We start from the raw sequence: 23,878 nt of genomic DNA on the forward strand, positions 1-23,878 counted from the left end.
AAACCATAATCCTGTCTCTTTAAGTGAAAGCCTGCAGCCTTGATGTATTGTCTGTACACAGTTGGACCGAGTATTATTGCATGTCTATGCCAGCGATTCTGATGTCATGCCAGAGAAATCCCCCCCTCCATCTCCGGGTCCCCCCAGCTGTTGTTTCAATATCGTCTTTTAAACCCTACGTTAATAAAACAGTAATTGAAAGAGCTTTGCATCCTCCTGTATCCAGTTACTTACACTTTCGTAATATGCACAAAAGCTGTTTGTATGGCCATTCCCTCTGGTGCATTTTCTGATTGATGTGTGTGTGTGGGTGTGTGCACTAAATAGATCTTATAATTGCAACAAAGACAGCTGACCTGACAGGAGTACACTGCAGACATTTTTCTCTTGCTTGAGTCTCTAGTTTCTTTGTCGTCTACTTTAGCTCTAATATATTCAGTCGAGGTGAGTCTATAGGCAAAATCAATTTGCTGTGTTATGTGGGCAAGTTTCCATCTACCTCCCCCTGTTTTCTCTTGTGGCAGTTGTAGGGGTTATTCAGTTTGTATAGTTGGACTCTCTCTCTTGCATCAGTCTGGAGCCAAAACAATTGATTGGCAATTTGATCAGTTTCAAAAGAAAAGTCATCTGCTACTTTTTTGATAATCAAGTTCTGATTTTATACATTAGGTGCATTGGAGGGAGTTTTACAAAGTTTGAAAAAAATAGTCCCTCATGGAAAATGCAGTATCTAGTTTTTTTTTTTTAAATCTTGACTCAGGAACTCAAAGTTTGTCCGTTCTTGTTTAAATCTGTCTTACATCAGTTCCCTAACCTTATGGAAGTGCAATACTAAATCCCCTTAAATAATTTTTCAAGCGAAAATGCCATACATAAGATAGTTTCTGCTTCTCAAATGTGAGAATTTTGCTGCTTTTCCTTATCTTAAATTATAGTAATTAAATATCTGTTAATATTGTGTTTATATCATATTAATATAAATATTAATATTGTGGTCAGACAAAACAAGACATTTGAAGATGTCATCTTGGTTTCTAAGAATTTGTGATGTTTTTTGCCGTTTTATTTCATTTCATATTTAAAAATTATTGTCAAATTGATCGATAATGAAAACAATAGCTAAAAGAAGAAAAGAGACTTGTTGAGTTTTAAGTGGATGGAGGTTGATTCACAGGATTATACGCAATATGTAGATAAAATGTAAATGACTAATTAAGGATTGTGTTGTGTACTTCTGTCAAAAGTGCATTTGGAGTCTGATTTCTGCACTGCAGGAAGGTGTTATTACCAGAGAGCAGCCTCAGCGTCACGCCAGTATGAGAGTTTTATCTGACTTAATCTGAAGAGCTCAGTGGCGTCTCATTAACAGTGCCCCACTCTCGATTGATTTAAGTTTCACTCTGTCAATAACCCAGTAGTTTTGTCTATTCAGGCTATTGGTTGCCTTGGTTTGCATAGCCATTTGCTTACACAGCAAATCAAGGAGCTGTCTCATTAATTTGCTATTCAGTCTGGTCCAGACTGGTCTCAGTGATGTTTCAGAGGAACGATGCTATGAAGAAGATGAATAATGAAACCAGAGTTTGAATCAACAGATGATTCTACAAAGGTTTAGAGAGATTTATGACTGGCAGGAGTGGGCAAAAATTCAGTATTAAAATTTCCTTATCTTTCAGTACAATTATATGTTGCCCAAAATAATGGCTCCCAAGCAAACTGGAATAATTGAAGTATACAGATTCTCTACTGAAGTTAAAATATCAATGCCACAGTGTAGATCCAATATAAGTGAAGTTACCACATTCAAAGTCTTAAGTGAAAGTGCATAAGTATTATCTCCCAAAAAAAAAAAAAAAAAAATCTCACACAGAAAAACAGGCCCTGTGATTGTTCATATATCTGTATTGTTGATATAGATGCATTAATGTGTAAGAAGCATTTTAATGTTACATTTTAATGCAGGTTGAGGTGCAGATAATTTTTAACTATTTGATATAATGATGGGCAGTTCATGTATAGCAACACATCACATTTTATAAAAATTATAATATGTTTTGTAAGTAAAATCTTTATGTGCAAAGTAACTATGATGAATAAAAAAGTACATTTCCCTCTGAAATGTAGCAGCATAGAAGTATAAAATAGCGCAATATGAAACTAGAAAAAAGTAAGTAAAGTAATTAAGTAAATATACTTACATACATATGTGAAGTGTTTTGACTGGTATAATACTTGACAGTTATGTACATAACAGAAACAATATCTTGATATTGATTTCAACCATAGTCTCCAACCTTCATGATTTCCCAGAAAAATGTTCTTTAATTATATTAAGTCTAAATAGATAATAATAATTAACTATAGAAATACATTTGTCATTGCAGTGAAGCTGATGTCGTCTTGTGAATCTGTAAGTACATTAGATTTTGTGTTTGGTTCTTTGGCAATATTGAAATGTATCTCTGCGTTACAGGATATATATGAAGTGTTTTGTTTGTTTGTTGTTTTCCATTATGGGGTTGTCTTGCCACTGCTGTTTATCAGAAACAAGGCCTCTCCGGTTGCTAAGGTGGGCCTGAGGCTCCCTGGCAGCCGAGAACACCTCCGGGCCCCAGAGCTCTGTGACGCGCTGGGAATTCCCCAGGGCCTGCATCTCCTACCAGCACCCTGCAGGATGGGATGCAAACAGGGATGTAAAGGATAGTGTAACCCAGTGCACTCACCTAGTTATTTTTATTTACTCAACATTTTTGTAAGGGAAATGGGTAATATTTTACTTTAGATGCTCTATTTACCATGTATAAGCAGTGTGCAGGCGTTTAATAAATGGTTTATAACATACCATAATGCAGTTGTACATGGACATTTTTAAGTGTTTATTAATGTACAGTATTTGTCAACCTATGAAGATATATTTTTATATTATTACAACTGGTTTTAATATATTGTTATTCATCATGTGTTTACACACCACTCTCCACTTATGGATTCCCATAGAGGGAGTTATAGTTGTTAACAAATACATTAATAAACACTTGTATCTGCTTATAACTAAATGTTGCTTGTAAATGCTTAACAGTGGGAATTAAAGTGTTGCCGGGAAATATATAGCACAAAATAAGTCATCGACTTTTTTTGATTCATTCGAGCATAAATCTGTAATTTTCTTAGAGTAAAATGCTGATTTTTTTCCTTATTTTGATCATCAACTGCAGATCTTTTTCCACATTTCCTTTCCCGCTTTATTCCTGGACATGAACTTAGTGGAATACCCACAACAATGCCATGTATTTGATTCATGCAGGTTATATTTTTCTGTTAGTTGCCGGGTGTGTTACTTACAATAATAACGCGCAATCTGACCAGGCAAAATATTTGGTTGTGTAAACTTCCTGAACAAACAGCTAAGGAAGTGTCAGACAGGATTGCCATTTGCTCTCCTGTGACTGGCTGTGACTGTTTTTACACCTTCCTTCTAAATAAGGCAGCAGGCTGCCAGGACATATGACCACCGTCCCGATTTGGGTTCTGGACACAGTATCCATCCATCCATCCCATGATTGCTCAACGCCAATGAAAGTCAAACACACACACACACACACACACACACACACACACACACACACACACACACACACACACACACACACACACACACACACACCCTCCCCTCCTGCAGGTCTCCCATGTGAGAAAGAGCTGTGTCAGGTCAGCCACAATTAGCCAGAGGAAGACCGAAAAAATAGGTTAGATTACCTTCAAAATAAAAGCAGTTAATATCAAAACTTGAGGAAAACATTAGGGACGTGCGACCCTCAGTTCCTGTGAGATGAGATTCTGTGTTAATTAAGAATTATAATCTTGTATACATTTTGTGATATGAAACATGACATTTAGGAGAGTACGGTGTCTGTGTTTCCGTTTACTATTATATATATTTTTTTTTTACCTCAATTACAAAACTTGCAGTTCAGATGTAGGCTTACCCCACCCTGAATACAGTCTTCTAGAGCTGCAACTAATAGTTATTTTATTCACGGTTAATTATTTCTTCATTTAATATTTTAACCCATCACATGTCTAAAACACATATATGGAATGCCATCACACGTCCTGAGAGGCCAAGGTGGTGTCTTCAGATGTCCTATTCTGTTCAACAACAAAAGAATCAATGAGATTCACTTCAAATGGTATAAAACATTGAAATAGCAGCAATCCTAGATGAAAATGTTTTAAATTAAAAAATATATATATATATATGATGTTGTATAGACTGAACCATTAGCCCGATCAATTCATCGTAAAATTAACCAACTGATAAATCTGAAATGAAAGTTATTACTAGTTGTAGCCACAGTTTGTCACTTCCTATTATAATAATTTAAATGGAGCTCACAAGCACTACAATCAGTGCTTTCATTTTATGACCTCATTATTTTAGCTAAATGTATTCATATCAGGATAAAGTGTATAAACAAGGCATTAGTAAGCTGCCAGAACAGCGTTACTGATCCTTGGCATAGATTTTACTCAGTGAAAGTCCACTGGAGTTGTTGTGTTTTGATAATGAGCTTTGGCTGACATTTTGGGCCAAATTCTCCCATGGGTGTTCAGTCTAGTTGAGTTTTGATTATTGAAGAGGCCCTGGGATATGATTCACGTGATTTGCATACCCATCAAACCATTCCATGACCGCTTTTGCCTTAAATGGAAGTATTTAAGGATGCTCTCTTAAATTTGCAGTTTATTCAATTGAGTTTGGAGGTTTTAGTAGATGAGGCAATGCACAGACTCACTTGGAGAGTTACAACCCAGTCACACCGATTAGGGTTTTATTTTGAAATATACCACAGGAAACGCTTTTTCTTATTCTGTCTGGCTTATTTTGACGCTAATGTGAAGGTGCAGCACCCCCCATCATTCCTATCAGAACTACTGCTGCTGCTGCTGCTAGGGTCCTGTAACTCTCCTCCTCCCATCTCCCACTTTTGATGGGGGGGTGCAGCGGTGAAGTCACAGTGATGTCATTTTAGGATGTGAGAGTCGGGGGCAAGGTGAGCTGGTTTTGCGTTGAGTGGTGTCCCCTCCACGGCCAGCGTTGCCTGTACAGAGGCGCGGAGCGGCGAAAGATGATCATCGCCACCGGCACCAATTCAAGCTCCGACGCGCTCTGTCCCTCTGCTCCTGCTCAGATCTCTGGCTATGGGGCCTTGATCTGCCTTGATCCCAAAATAAGCCTTTACCACCACCATGCCAAAGGACAGAAAACAAGAAGAGTTGCATTTTTAGGGCAGGTAACTTTGACCACGTGCCCCAAAGGTAAACTGGATGGCCATTGCGCAAAGGTGCCTCTACAGTATGTCCAGCGGGGCCAGGACGCACTGGACGCTGCCAGCAGTAATTGTACTGTGGACTTCTCTCTGGGGGATCGTTTCATCTTATCCGATTCCGAGCAGGACTAATGCGACTTTAATGGAAAAGAAGTGGGAGACCCTCTTCTCCCGCTCCTATCTGGGTATAACTGGGGGGAAATCGGAGCTGAACTGGGAGAGTGACTATTTGCAGGGCATCAAAAGAGTGCGGCGACTGTACTGCAACGTGGGCATTGGGTTTCACCTGCAGGTGCTCCCGGATGGCAGGATAAGCGGTGCACACAATGAGAACCAATACAGTGAGTTGCATCCGGGAAAGCGCTGGACCCAGAAAAAGAGTGTAACCCTATGCGCAGGCTGTGTAAAAGTTAGAGCGGCTCACTTGTCTTGCATGATATTTAATAAGAGGTGTCGGCATGGTTGAAAGTTTCCGAAAGCAAAAACTGTGTACTGAGCCTTACATCCGTGCAGTGCGAAATATCCTCCCAAGCCAAAAACATGACATGAATGCTTGGACCCAGTTTAGACGCTAACTTATTTTTACCCTGCGTCCCGCTGCAGCAGGACACACACACACACACACACACACACACACTGATCCCACTCTGCACGCTGTAAACTACACTCACACGGCATCATAATGTCTAATATGCAAATGGATGATGATTCCAACGGGCTAATTGAGCAGAGAGAGCATCATCCAGTCGCAGTGCACCTGCAAGGTTACACCCATCACTGCTGCATAGGCCAGTTAACTCGACTTTGTCCCCAGTCGCAGTGTGACACTGTCTCTGCTTTCATAACCTTATGTTTCGTTTAGGTCTAATAGAGATCTCCACCGTGGACCGAGGAGTGATCAGCTTGTTCGGAGTGAGGAGTGAGCTGTTTGTCGCAATGAACAGCAGAGGAAGGTTATACGGAACGGTACGTTTGTGCGCAACTCCAGAGTCTCTCTCTCTCTCTCTCTCTCTCCCTCTCTCTCTCTCTCTCTCTCTCACACACACACACGCACACATCCTGCTCAGTGTAAGATGAGTTCAAGTAGCTGCTGCATCCACGGGTTTATGAGCACTGTTGTGTTATTAATATGCTCTGATGATAGGGGGGTTTCACAGTGGGGTCCAAGGAGTCCCACTTAGAGAATGTATTAATGCCACAATCTTCTTCAATACCACACTGTCAAAGTGCCCCATTACAAATAAAAGTCCTGCAGGCAGAATTAAGTAAAGGTGCAGAAGTGATATCAACAATATGTAATTCAAGTGGTTCTCAAACTTTGTCACATCAAGGACCCTGAACTGACACAAATTAGACCACAGACCCCCATCGGATAAGATTTACTTTGTTTTATTACAGAAACAGTTGGAAACCCATGACCACAACACTCATACATTCTGTCATCATTACCTATGGATGGAATTATAGTGTAAATCGTTGATTCCCCTTTTTGCTGGGGACCCCCAAATACCTCCTTAAGGACCACTTGGGGTCCCCGGACCCCACTTTGAGAACCACTGAATTAAGTAATAAACATTAGTAGTAGTAAAGGATTATGCAGAGGAATAGCCACTGTTAGCAGTTATTAACATGTATTATTTGACTATTTTACTACTGCTGCACCGACCGAGAAGGTCCAAAATGGACCTAATTTATAGACTGGTCTATCTGACTAGTTTAATATTATATTTTATGAACTATCATTTCATTTTATGAACATTTTATCAACAAAGTAACTAGTGCCTATATCATACAAATGTAGGGGAGTAAAAAGTACAATACAAAATGGAAAGTAGCATAAAATGGAAATACATCAAAAAAGAACAAGACTGTACTTTTATAAGTACTCCAGTACTTGAGTAAATGTACTTAGTTACTTTCCATCACTGGAATCTGTATATACACATATGCCATTTTCTTCCTCACCACGTTAATCAAAGCAGATAATAAACTTAATCTGCCGTGGCAGTCAAACAGTAACAGACCAAATCATCATTAAAACCAATGACAGGCCAAATATGGCCTTTGAAAAGTAGGGCACCTACAGTATGACTGACTGTCTTTAATGTCTTAAGTCTTAGAGTCCTCGAATAAAAGACGATGTCTGTGTAATATTCATGTAATTTTAGGGACCATCGACACATCAGATAATACGGTGGGTCCTGATTTTTGTTTTGTTTTAATTTTAAAAAGTAAAACCTGATTCCAGTGAAACTAAAACTTCAACTTAGTGTGTGTTTAATATTACATATAGTATTTATTTGTATATATATATATATATACATGCGTTGTATATACTATACATAGAGTATACAGTGTATACAGTACGTGATATAGTAGTAAATGGTTTATAACTGTCCTCTTGATTTGTAAGGAGTCTCTAGGATGACTTTATTTTTGATTCATCTAAAGGAGACCAGCAAATAAAACACAGAAGGAATTCCTCTAAACTCTCAACATTTTACTTTTACCTCAATACATTTGTATAGTAACCTAAAGTAGCACCAAGTATCAAACTAAACGTAGTACTAAGCGTTTGTGCAGAGTCATACTCTTCTTTACTTATTCTTTGAAAAAGGCAGTTTCTGTTTAAGATCATATAACTTTGCCACTTTTGCATCTTTTTTATTTAGTTCAACATATGAGAAGTTTGGCTTCTTTTGTTGAATTGAAAAATATATTTTTATTGAAGTTATTGTAAAAGCAAGACTCATGTATCATATTGGCACCAGGGGTGGAAAATAACTAAGTGCATTTACTCAAGTTCTGCACTTAGTTACAGTCTTGAGGTACTTTATGCAAATGTACTTTTTACTCTGTACTTATCTGACATCTTTAATTAATTGTTGACTCAAGTTATTAATAACAAAATGCAACCAACTGATAAATTATGTATTATTATAGAGTAAGCTAGCCAGCAGTATATCATCACAATTAGCCCCACTATTACCAGCTGCAACATTAAAGTCATGCTTACGTCCACAGTTATAACCAGTGATACGTGTGATTCTGAAATAGGCCATTCAGTGCAACGAGTACTTTTACTTTTGTCACTAAATTGTTAAAATTAGATTTTAATACTTATTCACTTTTACTGCACGCTCAAGTTTTTGTAACCGAGTATGTCTACACTGTTTACACCTTCACTTACTTCAAATAATATGCATTTCATGGGGTACAGTGTTAAACTTTCAGATAGTTCACAACTCAGCCATAATGTTTCCATCTGTCCCACTGCTGTATGCTTAGCATTTAATAACTGCTTATTCAGTTGCACTTTCCCTTTGGTTTAGTGTTAATATTTTAATTTATTCTGGGATTTTTTTACGAGTTCAGCAGTAAAAGCAGTTAGGCTGGTATCCGCATTTCAAAAGGACATTTCTTTTGCAACAGCATGCCACCTCCTCCAGTTTCCCTCAAAGCTTTCTAAGCAGGCTGTTTGCCAAACTAAAGGTCACGTGGAGACCATGCATATGTTGTGATGTTCATCCTGTGTCTGTCAGGAGATTTATTGACCCCTTGTCGCTCTCTTTTTTTTTCTTTTTTCTTTTTAGAGAGTCTTCGGGGATGAGTGCAAGTTCAAGGAGACTTTGCTGCCCAACAACTACAATGCCTATGAGTCTTTTGTTTACAAGGGGTTCTACATCGCCCTCAGCAAGCATGGCCGTGTAAAAAGAGGCAACAAGGCCACCACCGCCATGACTGTCACACATTTCCTCCCGCGACTATGAGAGAAACTGGCAATAACTCAGTAATTTGCACATGTGGATGTTCTTCCAGGTAATATAGAAATACATAGTCATGATATACACACCAATGGACTGCATAAGAAAACAAATATTTATTCTGTTTATAAATATGTATATTTGGATAGCTATCTTTGTATATGTATGCCATACTGTGCTGCTTATTGTTTTTATGGACGGGGAGAGTTGAAGCCTTTGCCTGTCTCACTTTACCTTGGTGCTTGCTGTAACTGAACTATGTGTCACTTCCTTTTTTGAGATGGAGGATGGGCTATATCCTGTGCTTTTAAAGAGTGAAATGAATACTTTTTATTACCTCAAAGAACCACTTTACTAGATTAAGGGATGCATGGACTTTTGCTCAAATATCTGCTAAGTTTATCATTTCTTTTGAACCTTTGAGCGCTTGATGGCTCCCTGCTCGATCGTCCATGTCTGGCAGTGAGGGAAACTTAAATGCACTACCTTTGCTGCACGATTTAAAGGTGCCTTGGTGTTCCCACTTGTGGCCCCCTTAAACTTGCATGTAAGAGACACCTGCTGGAGTCAGAAATAGGGCTGACACTCCGGAGAGGGCCTCAGGAGGGGAGGGGGGGTTGACTATCTCTGGTTTATTTTCTTTTCTGTAATTAGATCGATTAAGTAATATACAATCTGTGGTCGAGACCAGAGAACGGTCAGCCATAGAGACTGGCGAGAGGCCATGAGTTTGACTGTGCGGCATAGCCAGCAAATAAACAGGGTGGAATACATATCTATCCAAGCATGGAGAAATTTTTAGTTTGGCCCTGGCCTGCATCTGCACAAGAATCAACTGAGCAGATAGAGCGCACAGTAGAAATGTACCTGCATTGACTTGGACAGAGCTCCTGCAGTAAAGTGGGTTGCTGTTTTTGAATCGCAAAGCTTTAGCTGCTTTCGAAAATGATGTCTTCTGTCCATGAAACCAATGAAAATCGATGTAAATAGTCGCAAACGTAAAAGAAGAATTCAGGAGCTTTTTACGCTGCTTTGTCGCAGTTGCCTGGACGAGGCAAAAAGAGTTCAGGTTGCACAGTGAACCATCGATGATGGTGCCGAAATGTTTTGGTAGGAATCGGCCCCCATGTGTTTCTTTCTTTTACTTTGTCGTTGTGTGTTCGGTGGAGTATGTGCGTGCCCTGGGCTGTTTCCCCTGATTGTCTGTGTGCTCTGCAGCAGCACTGCAGTGGCAGCGAGGTGTTGGAGCTGGAGGCAGATAGTTTTTAATGTAATTAGGGATGAGTCAATCATTTGCCCTGAAGGACTAAAGGACAGTGCAGTTGGTAGAATGGATGCACCCTGTAAGATTTTTAGATAATGTCTTCATTTCCATTGATTGTTGGCTTGATTTTAAACATTTTAGAAGGTCAGAGTTAATAAATTACAGCATCTTTTCATAAATATATATATATATATATATATATTTATATATGATGTAGAAGGAATACATAGTAGCAGTTTGTTTACAAAGCTGAAGTTGCACCTTGCTTTGCAGACTTACTGTTAGTATGTGGACAACAATCAGTTTTTCTTGCCTCACGTAATGTTTGAGAATCTAACAGCGTGCATCTTCCCGTGTAGTTTCTGCAGCTGTTTACTTGAGAAAAAAAACTGAAGCCTGCTCCACCATCAGCCTCCATCCGCTCTTGTGTTTAGAGAGGAAGCAGGACTATTTAAATCCAGGAAAGACGTATGTAAGGGAGCCGGCCCGCTGCCTTTGTTGTTCGTCAAACCCCCTACGGGAATGTGGATCTGCCAGGATGACAGGCAGCCTCCTGCATACCTGAGCACCCCACCACCACCCACCTCTGCTCGTCTCTTATACCCCCCTCACCTCACCACTCACCCACTGCAGGCAGAGACCTTGGGATTCCTGCTGTAACCCAGGAGCTTCCTCCTCTCCTTTCAGCCTTTTTTAGTTCAAGGTCAGAGTCACGGACCAGCCTTGGCCCCAGCCCCAGCGGCCGGGGTGGTCGGCTATATGAGTCGGACTGCTTCCATGAAATAGGAACTTGAAGTGCTTAAACCAACTTTATTTTATAATTAAACACAATATAATTTAGTGGACTGATAGCGCCACAGTTGGTCTCCAACTGACTGGTAGAAAAACACAGCTCTCATAGTTCCCTGCTTCATGATCTACAATATTTCTGAAACAATCCTGCGTCTTTCTCTGAATTCAGAGCCCCACCTCTTTAAAATGCACCTCTACAACATGCATGCCCCTCCCCAGAAATATCCCAACACAAGTGGAGAGGAGGGGACATCTGCAGAGTTAATGCAGTGTGTGAGGAGCAGGCAGAGTCACGCAAAGCCTCACCTCTCCTGCTGCACTCAAATCCTGCGGGACGGCTGCCCGGCCATCCTCAGGACGTGCCCTCTCCTGCTGCTGCTGCTGCTGCTGGGCACTGCCTCAACCCCAAACACCTCTCACCACATACTGACACAGTATCACCTGCTGCTCAACTGTTGTCTGCCATGCACAGATCCATTCATACCAGTATTCTTCCCACAGATGAATCTCCTCCTCTTTTTGTTCTGAGGATGTTTTCTTTTTCTCCAGTGCTGAGGCTCCCATGACGCAGAGCAAATTTCACTCAAAGTTTCAAAAAACTAAAAAAGACTTGTTGCTGTTGTAGACGAGGCTGCATGCAGTACATTTCTGTGTTGGTAGGAAATGTTCAGCATTTTCAACCGAGGAAGGTGTAGAAGTAAATTCTGCATGCGCAGCAATGAGTGCTTCTAACCCGGTCAAGATGTCTGACGTCACTAGTAGCACCTTATTAACAACATCTTGATTATATAAAGACGTGAGTTTTCTCACATTTCTGTCAAAAATAGAGCTGGATCCCTAAAAGAGTGAACATTTGTGTCTAAAACAAAAAGCTCACCTTTCAGCTTTGACCAAAAAAATTTATCCAGATTGATCTGTTGTTTTTTTTCCTTCCACATCTTATCATAGATCAAATTTCAATTAATTCAAGGTGAGGATCATCTTTTTTTAAATAATGTTTAATGTATTATTGGCATGCCAGGGCCCTGAGTTTGATCAGGGGTGTGTGCTTTATGTGTTTTGTTTTTGTTCGTTTTTAACTCCTGCTCTGAATGGGAGTGAGCCTCCACTCTATTCCTCTCATCTCTGTTGTCATATACCTCACCTTCTGCCTTAGTTTCGGTTTGCTGATGACTGTAAATTAAGAAGAAACAAACTCCAGTTATTTGTTTCTGAAAACAGACAATGCTAAGTAAGGATATTAAAGTTTTTTCCTTTTATTTTTGTACGTATGTGCTGTGCACAGCAGTCTACTGTATTCCTGAGATACCAATAAAAGTTTGTTTTTTTTAACTGCTTGCTGGTAAAGTGTAATTCCATCTGTGGTATCTGATGAACTCTCATGTAACTGTTGAATCTATGGATGGAAGAAGTACTCAGATACTTTACTAAGTAAAAATACTACAATAACAATTTAAAAATACTCCTTTGCATTCAGAAATATTATCGACAAAATGTATCTAAAGTATTAAAAGTAAAAGCACTCGTGCAGAAAAATGGCCCATGTGAGTGATATATTAATCGATACTATTAGATTGTTAATACTGATGCAGCAATGCATGTCTCATATCATTCTTTATGGAAAATATAAATATGAAAAGTAGCTGTAGCTCTGAAATACTGTAGTAAAGTAAAAAGTACAATATTTCCCTCCCAAATTTTTAAAGAGCATGAAATAGAAATACTCAAGTAAAGTATGAGGACCCCAAACTGTATAGAAGTACAATTAAGTTAAGTTCCACAACTGGTATTTATTGTGGTGTATATGTAACAGTTAGTAAGGATGTGAAATATCTAACTGCACTAAATGATCTTGATTTCCTTCAGCTGGAAGTGGGTGGTGAGTTTAATTCTCTGGAGGAATTTCAAGACAAACTTTTGAAATGCCAACCTCCAGGAACATTCTCTATAATGGTGCACAGTTAAATGTGTCCTACGCATCCAAAAGTGCAGTTTTGCCAGTCTCAAGCACAGTAACTTTCCAGGAAGTCACTCACAGCTTCGCTGAATGAGGGCGTGGCTCCCTCTACTGGAGGAAGAGTGGAAATGATGAGTTGGGCAGGTGCGTAAAAGCAGCAAATAGAACTAACTTCAAACTTTGACTATATACAAAATATATTGCAAATTCTTTAATCAAGAATTGTGAGGTTTGCAGAAACTGCAAACATCAGTTGAGCTCATACACAACTAAAAATGATTATATTTTATCCCTGATTAGATTAAAATATCCTTCTGTATTCGTATTATTATTTTTTATATATTGACCAACACACAATGTTTCCAGCTCCAACATAACCCTGAACTGGTGGACCATTAGGAAATAGTCGTAAAGATGGATGAGTCAAGACGTGTCACCAAAAATAAGAGTCCTGTTGTCTGACCAAGAGTATCGGGATAAACAGACAGAGGTGGAAGTGGCCCTTCCGCTGCAGCAAACCCGCACATCTGCTTTGGGGGCGAGTTTCTTTTTTTTACGCAAAGGATGTGAGCAGGAGTGGCACTCAGGGGGCTTTAAATAGGAACTGTCTCCAAACTTTGGGACAACAGAGCATCTGAAAACTCCCAGCAGCTCTCAGTGGAAAGCACCGGTTTTGCTCCAGGATGGACGTCAACAGGAGACTGGGGATGAGGGACACTGTGCTGGCGCTCTTACTCGCTGTCCTTCAGGGATTTCCTCTCGGGGAAACGGCCCCGAATCCATCCCCGCTGGTGGGATCCAACTGGGGGAACCCGAGGAGATACATTCACCTGCAGACATCCACAGACCTCAACAACTTCTACTTGGAGATCAGATTAGATGGCACTGTGCGCAAAACTACAGTCAGGAGTTCATATAGTAAGCGTTTTTTACCGTTGCTGTCTTTTTTTTAAAGTTTATTTCTAGTGTGGTATATGAAGGTCTGTTTAACACCTCTTTCTCCCCTGCAGGTGTGATTTTACTGAAAGCTGAAACAAGGGAGCGCATCGCCATCCTCGGCGTGAAAAGCAGCCGTTTCCTGTGTATGGATTTGGAAGGCAACCCGTTCAGCTCTGTAAGCCAATACTTATACTTTCAGGTCGATTGATTGCTACTTTCAATTCAGTCGAACACCTAGACTTAACTTTTAATTTTTAGTTCGTCTAATTTGGCACCCTTCTGAGGTTTTACGCATCGTTTTAACGCCACTTTCTATGGGTCTTTTACGCACAATCATACTGCAGCTATAGGTTGTCTTAACATCAATTTATTTGGTTATATGTGAATTACTCAGCTCGACTCATAGTTACCATTAACTTTATCTATCCTCTTATCTATTTTTGCATTGATATTTGGCACCATTGCAGGGATTTACGCATATTTTTAACACCGCTTTTTATACTTTTACGCACAAAATTTACTGCAACGATAGGTTGTCTGAACATGAAATCATTCATTGCATTTCTTTTTTCATAATTTCATTCACACCAAGTGAACAAACTGCTAACATAGTGGCGAAGTTGTTTTACTTTTCTGTAGTAGTTTCTCTTCCGTTTATTAAAACGAGAGATCATTACCGAAACAAGGCAGATGAGGAAAGTCACAGTTACCTATGGAATGAAAACCCTTGAAAAGTGAGAAAATATATCAACTTGATTTGATCACTTTTATGTGCAATATTCTTGCGTATATTTGCAAAACAGTTTTATTTGACTTACCTCTTAAAGACTAACAAGTGGGAAAGTACGATTATGTGATTGTTTAATTAATAAAACGCCTTTTTATTAGTGGTCATAAGCCTATTTAGTTAAATCCAGCATATTCAGTGTATCAGCCGATTTGGGGATGATTATAATGATATTTTGATACATATAAAAGTTTGTTAATAGACAAAACTGATGTTTAATGTCTTGCATTTAGAGAAACAATAGGATATTTCCATAATGTAGTTTGGTTTCCTCCTTCCCCCTCTCAGCCCATCTGCCTCAGAGACGACTGTCTCTTCAACCACAAGCTTCTGGAGAACAACCGGGACGTGTACTACTCCAGCCGCACCGGTATCCTGTTCAACCTGGAGGGCTCCCGGCAGGTGTACTCAGCGGGTCAGAACCTGCCGCAGACCTCCCTCTTCCTGCCCAAGAAGAACACGGTGCCGCTGGAGCGCCTCCTGCTGCACAGGGAGAAGAGGAACCAGGTGGTGGATCCCTCCGACCCGCACAACGTCTACCTGGGTCAGACAGAGGAAGGCTCGGACTCCCGGGCCGTGCCGGAGGACGACGCAGAGCTGGAGTTGGAGGTGGAAGCAGGGGACGACGGACGCAACGTGTCCCGGGAGACGCCGCTGGCTCCGTCTACCCACGACCCTTGGAACGTGCACTCGTCCAACCCAGCCAGCCCTCGGACCTCCGGGACCATGGGGTGACTGCGAAGTGTGGGCGCTCCTTTTACCTTACTATAAGTGAGTTCAACTTTAAGCTGGTAGTTTATCATCATACGAGACAAAAAACATAAAACATCACAAGTTATTTTTGAAAAAAACTGAAAGGAGAGCATTCACGTTGCTCCTTCTTTTCACACTGTCTTAATTACAATGTGTTTTCTGCCATCAATCGTTCAGAGAAACAGTGTGTTTATACACTGAATGTACAAAATATTAGACTTGACTTGCAGCCCCTTTTGCACAATCCATATTGTCTGAAAGCCCAAAACTCTTCTGCTTCTGTTAATTGAACATCTCGTGCTCTGAGATCATAGGTATAATAAGTTAAATCAATAATGGATGTGTTTTACCTGGATTTTACTCATCAATGATGAATATTTTGTACATTCTGAAGCAGGTTTGGTGATTAATGGAGGATATGTTACTTCACCACATCAAAAAATGCTGTTATGAGAAATCTGGTAACTTTTAACAAATTAGTTGTTTAAATGCCAAGATGAATGATCCAAATCCATTTCCCATCTCCATCCTTTATAATCAGCATGCATACATTGTCTTTGTTTCTCTGTGGTCTCTTCTCATTGAGGTTTTTACAGCTGGTCTGAGAAACCCACATTTCAGTGACATCGATTTTATCTCAAAAGACAGAAGCCCGACTTAGCCTACCTCTGGAGGACTGAAGGCCCTGTCTAACTGATGTGAAACTAGGCAGGCATGATTTCAAACAAAAAAATATATGCATGAATATAACCAAGAGATGCATTTAGTAGAGTTAAGATGAAGTTCTGCCTGTATTTTGAAGTCCTAAGTTTACTGACTTGGATATAGAAGATTTGAAGTTAGTTTAGTGTTAGATTTTGAACCTAAAAAACAGTCGTTCCAAGAACTACATATCACTACAATCACTTCCAGTATCCGATATATTTGTATTTTTTTCCACCAATAATACATCCTATAATTCATGACTTGAAGGGATATAACTACAAGGTAAACAACCTTTTACAGGGCAGTGATCTTGATATCAAATCTGAACTCTTGCTATGTAATTTTTACAGGTGCTGGGCACCACCAGCAAACACAAAAAAACAGTCCCAAAGAGTATTTATTTATTTAAAACCATTCCTTTAGTGTTATTTATGGTATTTATACGAATGCTTTTACAAGTTTTAATTACATTTAAATGTACATATAAGAAAACATGGTTTGTCTTTGAATGTATGAGTAGAAGTTGTGGATGGAGTGTTGCTTGAATTTGGGACAAAATAAACTCATAAAGGAAACATGGTCTGTGTTGTGTGTTATTTTATGCAAACCTAGGCTTGTGTGCTTGTGGAGTCTTTAAACCCCGTGTGCTGTGTCATTTGATAAAGACAACATGTACTATGCGAAAAGGAAGTCATGAATGTGTAAGCAGGTTTAACATTGACCCAGTTACTGTGGAGTTCCACTCATTAGCTGAATATCCTGCACTTTTACACCTCCTCCGCTTAATTAGCAAACAGGTACATGAGCTACATCCCAGTCGTGTCACCTAAAAATACACTTTAGTGCCCTTTGTACTTTCTCTAACTGCCAAATTGGTCATTGTCGTTCATTAACCTTTGACGGAATAGTTTGACATTTCCCCCATTGCACTAGAGATTCCAGGACTTATACTGTTCCCAGCCAAGAAATAGTCCAGTCACAGAATACAGCACAACACAGGCAACATAACCCCGCTGAAACATGACACATTATTTTTACATATCAAACTATATTTAACGTGATAATCTCTGAACTTTAGAGGTGTTTTTGGGGTGATTTTATTATAGATACAGATGTAGACTTAGCCAGATTGGCAACAGCTATAACTGATTTATTGTTTAAGTCCCTTGTTTAGCAAAAATGTAAAACATTTATTGGAGCTAGCTTCTTAAATGTGAAAGTTTGCAAGTTTCCCTAATTTTCTATGATAGCAAATTCACCATATTTGGGTTTTCAACTGTTGATTTGATATTAAAGCAAGCTGAATGTGTTATCTTGGGCTTTGAGATTTATGATGGGCATTCTGCCACTGTTTTCTGTCATTTTATAGACTACAAAATTAAAAAGTTATTAAAAAAATAATTTTCACACCTACTGATAATGCAAATTATTGGTTGCAGCCTTAAAAGTACTTGTATGATGTAATAATTGCAACTTGCCTGAGGCTGGAAGCAGTTTGCATTAAATAACTACAACATTTAAGGTATTAAACTAGATTTTGACTGAGTCCCTTCATAAGACACAGTTACGAGATAGAGGACAGAAGACCCGTCATAGTCGATATTTAACTTCAGTGGTGCAAATTTCTATCAGATTATATAGACCCAAATAATACGGAGTAAACCAGAGACTTTTGGGCTCCTCAGTAGTTGCTCACTTGATAATTTAGCCCTACTATAAGAAAGCAAATGGGAGTATTTCCCAACATGTCAAACTGACTGCTTTAAGAGCAGCTGTTAAGACTTTCTAAGATGCTTCAGCAAGATGCTGTACTACTGCTCTGTGAGGATGAATGCACGTCTCTCAAACCTGTTAACGCTCTGCACAGCTCAGAGGTGACAGTTGTACAGATCCCAGAGGTGCTCAAACTTTTCCCACTCACTCAGGATGAGAAAAATGATCCGTATCAGTTCTTAAAGATAAGATCCATCACACTCTGAGAGCCTTTCAGATCAGGGATACCAGTGTGGATTGTGTGTGTTTGCTTGCACCTGGTTACTAGCAGTGGTGGAAGAAGTATTCACATCTAGTAACACAGATTAATAATCCTTCCTTAAAAGGAAAAGCCCTGCTTTCAAACCCTTACTTTAGTTAAAAATGCAACAGTTGTGTCAGCAAAACATATAGGTATCAGAAGTAAAAGTACTCTTAATGCAGCAGAATGGCCTCTTTAGGAGTTAGATTGCTATATATAATTTTACTATAATGTTATTACTGATTTATTAGCATATAGGCAGAATTTTAATGATGTAGCTGTTTATATTTATAAGTATGCATGAGACTTTTTTGTTAAACAGAAACTCAACAAAGATTCAGTCTTGTCATCTTATATTGCACAAGTAAAATGAGCAGCTCTACAGCAACACAGGAGACGCATCAACTTGAAAATGCCACACTCACCAACAGTGTTCAACAATACAATAAATAGTCTGACTTTGGTATAACATGATAAAAGAGGCAATAAAATGAATCATATTAAATGTGTAGTATGACACATAAGTCCTTACTGGCCTACAGTTGGAGGGATGATGGAATGGTTTGATAATACTGTACTGCACAACTATTTTGACTATTGATCCACAGGAAAACACTATTAATTACTGACAAAACATAATTTACCCTGTGCATTGTTGAATTTAGTCACCTGTGGTAACTTTGAGGTTTTTTTGCCTTTTATTTCCCTTTAGTGTTTGTGGCTGTTTTGTTATACGTCAGATATACTGTGTATCTGCACAGACAGTACAGACCCTGCACACATAAAAGGTTTTCCTCTACTATTCAACAGCTGTGAGGTTTTCCAGGTGGTCCTTTCTGTTGGTGAAAACACATCGAGCAGCAGAGAGGACCGGGCCGGACTCGGACTGGCTCAGAGTGAGAATAAAGCGACTGATGCCGGTGTTTGGACAGGGGGAAAAAAGGTGGGACATCTTCACCCCTGGAGGCAGAGAGCACTTTAAGTCCTCTACAAGGTGCCTGATGGCTACACGGATGTAGGCGCCGTGGCTCACGACCAGAGCGTGGACTGACAGTCCCTGCAGACCATCATCAGCCAAACCACCAGAGGTGACGTCCGAGGCAGCTGCTGCCGTCTCATTTGCAGCGTCTCCGGATGGTGACGCTCCTGTAGAGTCATCCGGCCCTGACGAGCCGTGTTCATCCAACATTCGCTTGAAAAGGACTTTGAGGAATTTTTTGAATCGCAGCTTCACCTGGAAGCAAGGTGACATGATCCAAAGCTAAGACATCAAAAAGATTCCTCAACTCCAGCAGGTTTGAGAGCTCGCGACAACTACCAGCAAATGGCAGTGAGTCAGAAACAGAACAGAGTCTCTGTTTTCTTTGTTAGTTAAAAGAGGAAATTAGGGCTGAAATGATTAATAGACTAATCTGCAACAATTTTAACAATCAATTAACTGTCATTTTTCAAGCAAAAGTGCTCAAATTTCGCTGGTTGCAGCTTTTCCAGTGACGACATGCTGCTTTTCTTTATTGTTCATCATTGTAAATTGAATATTTGGATTTTGAATTGTTCATCGAACAAAACAAGACATTTGAAAATGTCAACCATTTTAGGGAGGAATTCATTGACATTAGAACAGCAGCATGAGCAGACACACATTGTCGCTGTCAGCTGAAAACCATGTACCTCCACATTTGGTGAATTTTAAACTTTCACAGAAGCTAAGTGCTCCTTTCAGGTGGAGAACCTTCTCCTACATCATAAGCTGATATAACACTACCCTGTCGCAAAGCTCAACACAAGGCTGTTCATCTTGTGTAATGAAAAGTTCACATTTTTAAGATAAATGATTGTTTTTAACTGGTATATAAAAGTCTACTACATTGAGTATTGCAGCTGATAACCATACAGAAATAGTTTCACAATGCAATGCCCCAAAATGAACACTACATGGTGCTGTTGTACAAGCAATACTCTTTTGCCCTTGAGGTTCCAAGTGTCTGTTTTCTACTGTGATTAAATCAGTACCCTAATGATGAATCCTGACTTTAACTGACTCACCTGGTCTAAAGTCTCTCCTCCTGGTGGTGTGTAGTCACGGCATGACTGGCCGGCAGCATTGGCCATGTTCTTCAGATCCTCTTTTGGACGTCCTTCAGCAATACCAAAACCCTGCGTGAACAACAAAACCACAATTTAGAGCTCAGCAAAAAAAAATGCTGTAGTTTTAGATGTAAAGCTGTGATATTTTGGATGTAGTATAAAGCCAATAGATCTTACCCTCTCTCTGAGTAACGGCTCCAAAACCATCTCCATGCCAGAACAGTGAGTGTTGTTCCTCAGAATTATTTCAGCTGTCTGATGGAGGAAATGGAAATTACTGACTCGAGACATTTAAAAGTGCCAAAAGAATCTGTCATGGACAAACTAAAACGTCACTCATACATTGTCAGCACCAGTGAGTCAAAGCCCATAGAGACATGAATGTTCACGCAACTATTTCATTTCTGGTAGTCATTCACATGCATCCTGTTTTTGTCTTGTACTTCACAATTAGAAGAAAGCAACAGTAACATTTTACTAGGTTGACTGAAATATTTGTTCCTGATGGGAAACTTACGCACTGGCTCCCATTACGTCTAAGGAAGGATCAAGTATCACACACAGTACTTACTGCTCATTCATAGTAAAATGCGGAGATTTGAAGCTCCAACTGTGACACAGTGGTGTGCTGAGAACCTCCAAAATAAAATGTTAAGTAAAAGCAAGCATCATTCTGCTCAGGTCCGATAACGGAGCTTCTTTTTGCATCTTGGTGCTCAACCCTTCCTATGAGTTAACTGTGGGTTATTCAAAAGAAAAGTTTAATTTGTCAACAATTGTTCTGATGACAGAAACTGGTGCTAAGCATTACTGACCTGTGCTGTTAGTATCACTGTATGAAATATGGAGGCAAATTATCACACAAGAGTTTGTTAAGATTTCGATTCTTCATTAAAAGGAAACAAATGTGTGAGGTCTGACTGGAGAACACAGGCCAGGTCTGGAATCACTTTAATAAAAAGGTCACTGATGTAAGGCTGTTGCACAATGTTGGTTTTGAAATAAAGACTTTACTTCTAGGAAATTTAATCAACCCACATGAGAAGCTCCTCCAACGACATATGAGGTGCTGCAATTTATGCTCATACCCTGTTTATGATATCTGGGTTCTCATCATGCAAGTACATTTAAATGTAAATCAGATAAATTATTGGATCAAGTATTATCAAACCTCATGACTACTAGGTTTACAAGAATACAGCTGGCTTTATTTTATGTTTTTATGTCAACAAATCCCATGAAAAGACCAAAACCAACAATGTGTTTGTCTGTCTCTGTACTTTCTGACTTTCCCAGTCTGTCTGTGCCACTGAGCCCCAAGCTCATTTGTTCCTACTCAAGATAAATATCTTTTTCTTTTTTATTCATGTCAAAAAGCTCAGTTATTTCCTAATACAGCTGGGCACTATAGTTTTTAGAAAACATTACTAAGTTAACAGGAACAAATAGTGCATTTGTTGGTGACTATTTTCTACAGTGGATTACTACACCTTTGGTCCTTTAGTGAATATTCCAGTCCAGCTGCAGGACAGTGTTGGTGAAATTGCAGAGTGTGTGTGTGTGTGTGTGTGTGTGTGTGTGTGTGTGTGTGTGTGTGTGTGTGTGTGTGTGTGTGTGTTCATAGTAAAGAAGGAAAATGTCACCCAGTGTAACAGTGTGTTTCATTGATGAGTTTTTCACAGGTTTTGGAGAAGAATTATGGCACAGAGGACTAAGACATATAAGGCTTTAGATACACAGGTAATAGTTGTTAGAAGATAGATCATTGTTATTTTTGGTCTTTTCATGGGATTTGTTGACAATAAAAAAATTATAAAATATCACCAGCCTTATTCTATAATATGGCAACAGCACCACACAGACACATAACAAATACACAGCAGTTAACAGTTCACTGTCACCAAATATCTGTGATATCCAGATGGTACTTGTTATGGCCAGTTGTCAGCTGCTTCTGTCAGTCATTTTTCTCTTGGTAACCCAACAATACTGCCCAAATTAAAAATGTAGGCGTCTTACCTGTACAGCCCGTTGTAAATTACTGGCAAACACATTGTTGAATGTGATGTCTTTGAGGTATTGTCCTACTGCTTCACCCTGCTGCAGACCTGTCTCAGACAGGGGAGTGTCCACACCTTGACCTAAAAATACAAAGTACACAGTGTTTTCAGTCTGTGCAGTAAAGTATAAATACAGTATCTGTACAGTGGACTGTAGAACAAGTTGCACAGATTAACAAATCTTTTACTTGAGTAAAAGTATCAATCAAAATCATATGTAAGTAGAAGTGCAGAAGTATTATCAAAATGTACAGTATCAATAGTAGAAGTGATATGCAAGTGGACTCAAGTGTAACATGTAAGGATATTTTAATGCTGTAACACACATCTTTAACCTGAAGCTGAATTCATGCTTAGATGCAGGTTACAGAAATTATAACGTACCTTGCAGGAGCTTTTCCCTGTTGTACTGTGTTTCCCCACTGTGTGAAAACATAGCAATGTCGCCGAATTAGCTTAAACATATAAATATCTTTTAGCGGTGACAACAAAGTCGTTCTGTAGTCACATAAACAGCTAAATTAAGAGGACTGCCACACACTGTTCATATTAAAGTTATTCGTCTTGTTTCTGTTAACTAACCGTTGAGCTTCACATTCAGCCGCCATGCTGCTCTACCAACTGACAAGACATACTGCTGATGTAGAACAGACTAACATTACCGGTTCATTCGTGTTCAAGTACTCTGGAAATATGTATAAGGAAAATTAAGCCGGTAACGAATCACTTACTGTCTTATGAGCGTTAAACTAAATGTAAACATCTTCAGCAGCGGATCACGAGACACTTCCCGGTTGGTTCATCTGCAATTACAGTACGTAGCCTCTTGCGTCATGACGCAAATCAAATCGCATTGCAGAGCTGCGTAAAGAACATAGGTGCGTTCGAGATCGACTTCGGCTGACTTCGTCTGACTCTTCGTCTGACTTCGTCTGACCTGATGATCAACGTGAACTCCCGGTGACTTCAGGGGCGGAGAGAGAGTACACCTGTGTCACAGCAACAGGTTGCCCACGTCTAAACAACCTATTGCGGAAAAACTGTAGAGCTAATCAATGTTTTTTTTTCTTCTTTATTTTATGTTTAAAGTTTTTAGTGTTACCCTCAATATGTCAGACATCCAAACCTATTCACCTATTCAGGTCAGACACAAGTTTACCTAGATTTTATTTAATGTGTCAAAAGTAAAGTAAATGTAAACAAATATCTATTTCTGAGAAATCTATTCTTAAGGGTAGTCTCACGAAACATGCTGAGTTTACCCTTGGAAAACAACAAAGCTCACAATGAAGTCAGATGGCAGCACTGCAAAGATATAAACAAAAGACAAGCAACACTACACCCCTACCAATATTAGTACAATTCATCCTAACCAGAGACTTCCATCTGTGGAGCTAGATATTCTGATGGTCGGGTGGTTGCTGG

General features: G+C 39.5%; 3 protein-coding genes across 3 annotated transcripts; 2 read left to right on the forward strand and 1 right to left on the reverse strand.

Annotated features, from left to right (window-relative positions):
* The first annotated feature begins 4,915 nt into the window (after nucleotides 1-4,915).
* Nucleotides 4,916-12,482, forward strand: LOC111660017 (fibroblast growth factor 6-like). Its single transcript, XM_023413123.2, has 3 exons — nucleotides 4,916-5,671; nucleotides 6,193-6,296; nucleotides 8,924-12,482. The coding sequence occupies exons 1-3, from the start codon at nucleotides 5,329-5,331 to the stop codon at nucleotides 9,098-9,100; spliced, it is 624 nt and encodes a 207-aa protein (XP_023268891.1). The 5' UTR covers nucleotides 4,916-5,328; the 3' UTR covers nucleotides 9,101-12,482.
* Nucleotides 12,483-13,719: 1,237 nt separating this feature from the next.
* Nucleotides 13,720-16,866, forward strand: fgf23 (fibroblast growth factor 23). Its single transcript, XM_023413122.2, has 3 exons — nucleotides 13,720-14,025; nucleotides 14,118-14,221; nucleotides 15,122-16,866. Exons 1-3 carry the CDS (start codon nucleotides 13,791-13,793, stop codon nucleotides 15,566-15,568), a joined length of 786 nt encoding a protein of 261 aa, XP_023268890.1. The 5' UTR covers nucleotides 13,720-13,790; the 3' UTR covers nucleotides 15,569-16,866.
* Nucleotides 16,867-18,641: 1,775 nt separating this feature from the next.
* Nucleotides 18,642-23,299, reverse strand: tigarb (TP53 induced glycolysis regulatory phosphatase b). Its single transcript, XM_023413121.2, has 6 exons — nucleotides 23,185-23,299; nucleotides 22,838-22,875; nucleotides 22,413-22,534; nucleotides 20,571-20,648; nucleotides 20,352-20,462; nucleotides 18,642-19,539 (listed from the first exon to the last, which is right to left on the reverse strand). Exons 1-6 carry the CDS (start codon nucleotides 23,214-23,216, stop codon nucleotides 19,105-19,107), a joined length of 816 nt encoding a protein of 271 aa, XP_023268889.1. The 5' UTR covers nucleotides 23,217-23,299; the 3' UTR covers nucleotides 18,642-19,104.
* Nucleotides 23,300-23,878: the final 579 nt, after the last annotated feature.

This window comes from Seriola lalandi, unplaced genomic scaffold (genome assembly GCF_002814215.2).
Source record: "Seriola lalandi dorsalis isolate HSWRI2012SDOR001 ecotype SW California unplaced genomic scaffold, Sedor1 jcf7180002054504, whole genome shotgun sequence".
NCBI lineage: Eukaryota > Metazoa > Chordata > Actinopteri > Carangiformes > Carangidae > Seriola > Seriola lalandi.